This window comes from Capricornis sumatraensis, chromosome X (assembly GCF_032405125.1).
Source record: "Capricornis sumatraensis isolate serow.1 chromosome X, serow.2, whole genome shotgun sequence".
Lineage (NCBI taxonomy): Eukaryota > Metazoa > Chordata > Mammalia > Artiodactyla > Bovidae > Capricornis > Capricornis sumatraensis.
In genome coordinates, this window is record NC_091092.1 from 56908434 (window position 1) to 56914594 (window position 6161).

The 6161-nt window shown below is 53.8% G+C and overlaps 1 protein-coding gene across 1 annotated transcript; it reads left to right on the forward strand.

Moving 5' to 3' along the window:
* Window positions 1-972: 972 nt before the first annotated feature.
* LOC138070751 (melanoma-associated antigen 10-like) lies at window positions 973-1758 on the forward strand. Its single transcript, XM_068961962.1, has one exon. The coding sequence runs from the start codon at window positions 973-975 to the stop codon at window positions 1756-1758; it is 786 nt and encodes a 261-aa protein (XP_068818063.1).
* Window positions 1759-6161: the final 4403 nt, after the last annotated feature.

Consider the following 6161-nt stretch of genomic DNA (forward strand, 5'->3'; position numbering starts at 1 on the left):
AGTTTTTTGACATCTGGCTCGGGGACCTTGGGATGTGAGGTTTTCGGGCGGAGGGTGGAGGCTTCCGGTTGGCAGAGGCTGGACTCCCCGGACTGAGCCGATGCCTGCCCCGTGGTCAGTGCTTGGAGGCCAGGCGGGACATGAGGAGCAGCTGAGGACCAAGCATCTCCCCAGCCTAGAACCCCCGGGAGGCCCTGGGCAGGGACGGCCAAATGTGGGGCCCCTCAGCGCTTTCTGTACAGACTTGCATCTTGTTCTGAGTTACCCTGCAGGCCCCCAAAGGGGAGGGTCCAGGCTGTGCCAGGGGAAAGGGGAGAACTACAAGGGAGCCCCGAGGGGACCTCCCATGCCACAACTGGGGGGACCTCACAGAGTCCACTCCTCCCAGCACAAAAGGCCCAGGGCTGTGCCACACTACCCCCAAGGTGTCCCCATCATTTCTCTCACAGGAGCTCCAGGAACCAGGAGGCCAAGGCAGAAGTCTGAGGCCCATGTCCTGAGGTCGGAGAGCAGAGGAGGCCCAGGCAGTACCAGGAGTGAAGGTGAGGAGGGTGCCCTGAGTGGGGCTCCCTATCCCAGAACAAAGGGGACCCAAGAAGGCCCTAATCGCCCCGCTTTGTCAGTGCCAGAAATCTCGGGCTGTGCTGACTACACCCTGGGGAGCCACTTCACTTCTTCCTTCAGGTAGCCAAGGGACTGGCTGCCCAGGATGAGCGCCCCTGTGAGGTCTGAGTGAAACCCTCAAGGGGAGACCTGTAAGTGGCCTGTATCAGACGGCCCAAGGCCTCCCTTGGGTTCTGGGCTGGGGAGATGCTTGGTCCTCAGCTGCTCCTCATGTCCCGCCTGGCCTCTGTGCACTGACCACAGGGGCAGTGGGGTTCTCAGCCCAGGCCATTCCCACCCCCTCCTCCCCTAAGCCCCTGTCTCACGCCTGTCTGGGGTTTGATCACAGGCATCGTGCTCCTGGTGGAGATGAGTAAGCTGAACAAGCCCGAGGAAGACCTTCAGGACCCAGGCGAGGCCCAGGGCCTGGTGGAGGTGCAGCTCTTGGGGGCTGAGGTGCGAGAGGCTGCATCCCCCTCGGCCTCCTCCTCCACAGTGTCCTCCTCAGCTCCCCGGGAGGCCTTGCCCCAGGAGGCTCTGAAGGAGATGATAACTAAGCTGATGAACTTCCTGCTCCTCAAGTATCGGGCCAAGGAGCTGACTTCCCAGGCGGAAATGCTGAAGAAGGTCCTCAAGGATAACCAGGAGCACTTCCCGGTGGTTTTCAGACAAGCCTCGGAGTGCCTGCAGCTGGTCTTTGGTGTGGAGGTGACGGGGGTATACCCCAGGAAGGGCACCTACGGTATGATCCCTGCCCTGGGCCTCACCTGCGATGAGATGCTGAGCGATGGGCAGGGCCTGCCCAAGGCCGGTCTGCTGGCGCTGGTCCTCAGCGTGATCATGAGGAATGGAGACCCCACCGCTGAGGAGGTGGTCTGGGGAGCACTCAGCAGGATGGGGGTGTATGTTGGGAGGGAGAACTCCATCTTTGGGGAGCCCAGGGAGCTGCTGACCCAAGTGTGGGTGGGTGGGGGGTACCTGGAGTACCGGCAGGTGCCTGACAGTGACCCTGCTCGCTACGAGTTCCTGTGGGGTCCCCGGGCCTATGCGGAGACCAGCAAAGAGCAAGTCATGGCATTTGTGCTCAGGGTCAGACAAAGGGCTTTGAGGGCCTTCCCACTCCTGTCTGCAGAGGCTGCGAGGGAGGAGGAATAGGGGGCCTGAGCCAGAGCAGCAGCCAGGCTAATCTTTGCCTCTGTGATTGAAGAGGGAGTAGTCAGCCTTCTCAGAACTGAGGCCCTGGGCCAGTTGGGGAAGCCATTGTGTAGCATCTTTGGGTTCCTGTTCTTTATGATGACAGGCAAATTCATCTCTACTTCCTTTAGAAAATTGTCAAACTTGGATTGTTTTAATGGAAGGCTAAATAAACTTGAGTGTCTCAGCTTTGTGAATGATGTTGATCACAGTGTGTTTGTGCTTACCCAGTTCAAGAACAAGAGTTTTGCTATTTTGTAAAAGCAACTGGGAACTCTTCCATTTTGTGCTGTGGTCCTGAACAGGATACCGTGGAAGTGGAATTAGGACTGTTTTGGAAACGTGAACTTACCGAGCAGTAGTATTGATGGGGGAAGAATTAGATGATAAAAGTAATGGTAGTGAATTCATGCTTCCGTCCTTCTTGTGTAGCATTCTCAAAAACTAAATTATCTCTGTTTATTTGGATTTGCCTGGGTTATTTAAGGAAGTAGCAGACAGTTCATCTGAGCCCCCTGCTCACTGGCTCATTTATTCCGAAGACCTTTATGGAGCCTCTGCTCCATGAAAGTCCATGTTAGCAGTGGGGGCACTAGGAGAAGCAGAACACCCCCACAGCTAGAGTGATGGTCTCAGAGCCGCAGTCACACAAGGAAGGTGGAGAGACGTCCCCTAGTCCCACGGAACAAGGCAGCACCAGAAAGGGTGGTGGGGCTCCAGGAGGAGCACTCAAGTGTCGGTACCTGAGCCAGGGTGGTTTGGGGCTTTGAGAACTTGGGTTCCTTCTGTGGGAGGTGATCATGATGAGGCTGGTTGGTGGCAGCCCTCAGACTTCCAGGCAGTGTGTCATGAGGTTGATGGGAAAGTCTGAAATGGATCGTTGCTGTGAGGTGTCCTTTTGCATCTTGGATAAAGCCCAGAGAGATCTCTTTCTGAGGCAGGAAGGAAGGGGTCCTTCCTGGCTCCTGAAGCATTGCTGTTGACCACAGGGGCAAAGGAGGTGTTTTCTACCACCCCCCCCCCATCTGCTATGAATCCTGCAGAAATGCGAATCTTGCTCTTTGAAGTATTTCACTGTGTTCCCTTGGCTAGCCATCCTCTCTGCCCTGGGAAAGCTGATTACCAAGTATATTGAAATGACAATTTATTTGGTCATCTGGACTATATTTCAGCCACGCGTGAGCATGGTCTAGATTTCAGTGGGAAGAAATGTGTGAGGAGAAGCTGCAAATGTGGACAGGAATGCTGGGTGTCTGGAATCCTGGGAACAGGTTTCACAGCTGAGAAAGACACTGCTCCCCACCCACAAGCACGCACAGTGCCCAAACTGAATAATACATCCTCCAAGAGGAAAACACTCAGAGCAGCAATTTTGCCTGGTGTTCTCTTCTGTTTCCTATTGAGCTGCCGATTTTCTGAGGTGTCTTGAAAACAAAACAGTTTCCTGAGGAGAGAGGGACAGAGTCTGGATCCGAATCACACTAGAAATAAGTACTCGCCAGTAAAGATGTAACATCTGCCAGAATCCCTGGGTTCAGGCAGGTTGAGAAGTGTGGAGGCAGGACTTACAGGTTAAGGCTGTGCCTGGCATCAAAGGGCAGGAGCGACTTCCGGCCCTAAGGAGGTGGTGGGGTCACTGCAGTGGGGGGTGCAGACGGGTGCAGGGGGCTGAGGGGGCAGCTCTGTGCTGAGTGCCAGAGAACAATGAGAACAGGAGATGTGATTCTGCCCACATATGTGGCAGCTGCCAGATAGTCGGTGGACTCTTGGAAAAGGTGGAGAATTTCAAGACCCATGTGACCTGCTCAGACTCTCCTCTCCAAAACAAAGGAGATTTTGTCATTATAAATTCTAACCATTGTTCTTGTTGAGCATTTGCTTGGAAGTGTGGAATTGAAGAGATGTCAGGTGTTCAGTCACCTTTGTCTTCCTCTCTCCCTGCACACATGGGGACACGACCTTGCCAGGCCTCTTCACTTAGGAAGGGTCATGTGATGACCCGGGGCCAATGAATTTTGAGCAGAAGCATTTTTGTCAGGACCCTTTGTTTTGAAGGGACACAGGCGCCTGGGGGTTGATCCTCAAGTCAGGACAACACACAGACATAGACCACTCGGAGTGTGGTTGCTCTCCCAGAGACTAAAGTCCTGCGTCTCTGACCCTTGAGAGAGGCTGCCCCGCAGGGAGCTGGCTGCAGGGATTCCTCCTACCACACCCACAGTCACACCCCTGCTGCCCTCCCTGAGCTGCACTGTCAGCCCCCTCGGGGCTGTGCTCAGTCTCCATCAGGAGGCCAGCAGCTAGGTGCCAAAGTTCCCTGCTGGGGTTGGGGGCATCCTCCTTGTGGGGCCCAGCCCCGAGGCCAACCACCCCTGCTGCCCACAGCACCCCCTCTTCCCCAGAACCTGGCCCTGGGATTTGTCCTACCTGCCACAGGAGCCGCTTAGGCCCTGGTCCTGATGACCTCATGCGTGTATATTTATCTGGAAGTCCCAGGGCAGCATCCCCTTCCACAGTGCTTCAGGTGGAGCCGACAGGACTTGACACAGCGTCTGGGTGATCTCCTCATGGTGGGTCAGTAGTATTCATTGCCATAGAAGTGCAGGGCACATGTCTAAGATCCTGAGGTGTATTAGACCATTCGCTGTGGAATCCCACGTGTTGGGGGAAACTCGGGGTCTTGTGAATGTGACTGTGCGGTCCTAGCTTTTGAGCCTGAGTGTGAGAGGCAGAGGGGTATCTAATCAGCCATCCACAGAGCCAGCTAGGAGCCAGTCAGGCTGTTTGAGCAGAGGACAGGCTCTAGCAGATGGCAGGGTTGGTACCCAGGATGCTCTCCTAGGTGCAAGAGGCCCCAGACTCCAATGAGGATTTGGAAAGTAACCAGGTCCCAGGGGTGCAGGCTGCAAAGAGGGTCGGCCGCCCCATAGAGGTGGAAGCAGCAAGCCTCTGGAGATCCCATCTGACCTGGCTGGGAGAGGGAGTGGGGAGCAGATGCCACTGCAGGTGAGCTGCTGCCCGGGTCTCCATGAGGACACCCGTGCTCTGGGGCCAATTCTGGGACCACAGCCCCGGGGGCCACTCCAGGATGGATACATGACACCTTCATAACAGGTACTCCTCATGCGCCTTATTGGAAGTGACTGCTAGGTGTAGTTGGGATCTTGCTCTGGGTACATAAGAACCTCAGGCCTTTGGCTGCTAGGGGGCCCAAACTGCTCCCCACAACCGACTTATACGGAGGTCATTTTCAGGATCCAGCATCTTCAGCAGCAGCCTCTGTATAGAAACACACCACCATGTTCCCAAGCTGATCTTGCCCAGGGCATCACAGATTGGACAGGTGCCATCCCTGGCTTAAGGATTCTCAGTGAATGTTCTGCTCCTTTGTGAAGTCCCTGTGTTTCCTCAGGGCTTCCCTGGAGGCTCAGTGTTAAAGAATCTGCCTGCAATGTGGGAGACGCAAGTTCGATCCCTGGGTGGGAAGATACTCTGGAGGAGCAAATGGCAGCCCATGCCAGTATTCTTGCCTGGGAAATGCCATGGACAGAGGAGCCCCGAGGGCTACAGTCCATGGAGTCGCAAAGAGTCAGACACGGCTGAGTGACTGAGCACACTGAGAGGTACACCAAGGTAAAGGTTTGCTCTGGACCCTTGTATCTTCGGCAAGACACTGGCCCCTGCCTGGATCTTGACAGACTTCTGTGGCAAATAACACTGGCAAACATCTTAAAGTGGTTTTTGAGCAAGTACAGGGTTCCAGGTCTACACCTGGCCTCGGTTGGTGGCTTTTGCCATATCCAGGCAAACATCTATGAGGTTGGATCAGGGCAGTGTTTGTGGGACTTGACAAAAAAGTGGATCCAGAGATGTTTCTGTGGTGGGAGAGGCCCGGTTAGTATATTATATGGGATTGGAGGTTAAGGGAGAGGAAAAGCTGCAGGTAATTTAGCAAGGGTCGTTTCACACTTAGAGGTTCTGTGTGCTTGTGTTTGGTTTCCTATTTCCTTTTTTATCATACTCAGCATCTTTTGCCCAGAGTTTCCTTGGCTTTTTTATTGAAACTGTCAATAGACTTTATTTTGACCTTTTCCTGTGTAACTCTTTAAGATTTGAATAATATTTGTGAAAATAGCAGAATTCTCACATGCCCTTACCCAGTTTCCCCTGTTACTAATATCTTACCTTAATGCGATACATTTATTACAGTTAATGAGGAAGTATTGATGCATTATTAATTGTCAACTAAAGCCCATGCTCTACTCAGATTTCTATAGGTTTTACCCACAGGATCCTGGCGAGGAAACCATCCTAACATTTCGTTGTAATGTCTCCTTGGGTTCCTCTTAGCTTTAACATTTCTT

Bases quoted from the DNA above. Each gene is read 5' to 3' on its own strand.
- LOC138070751 (XM_068961962.1), top strand. From the start codon at position 973: ATGAGTAAGCTGAACAAGCCCGAGGAAGACCTTCAGGACCCAGGCGAG.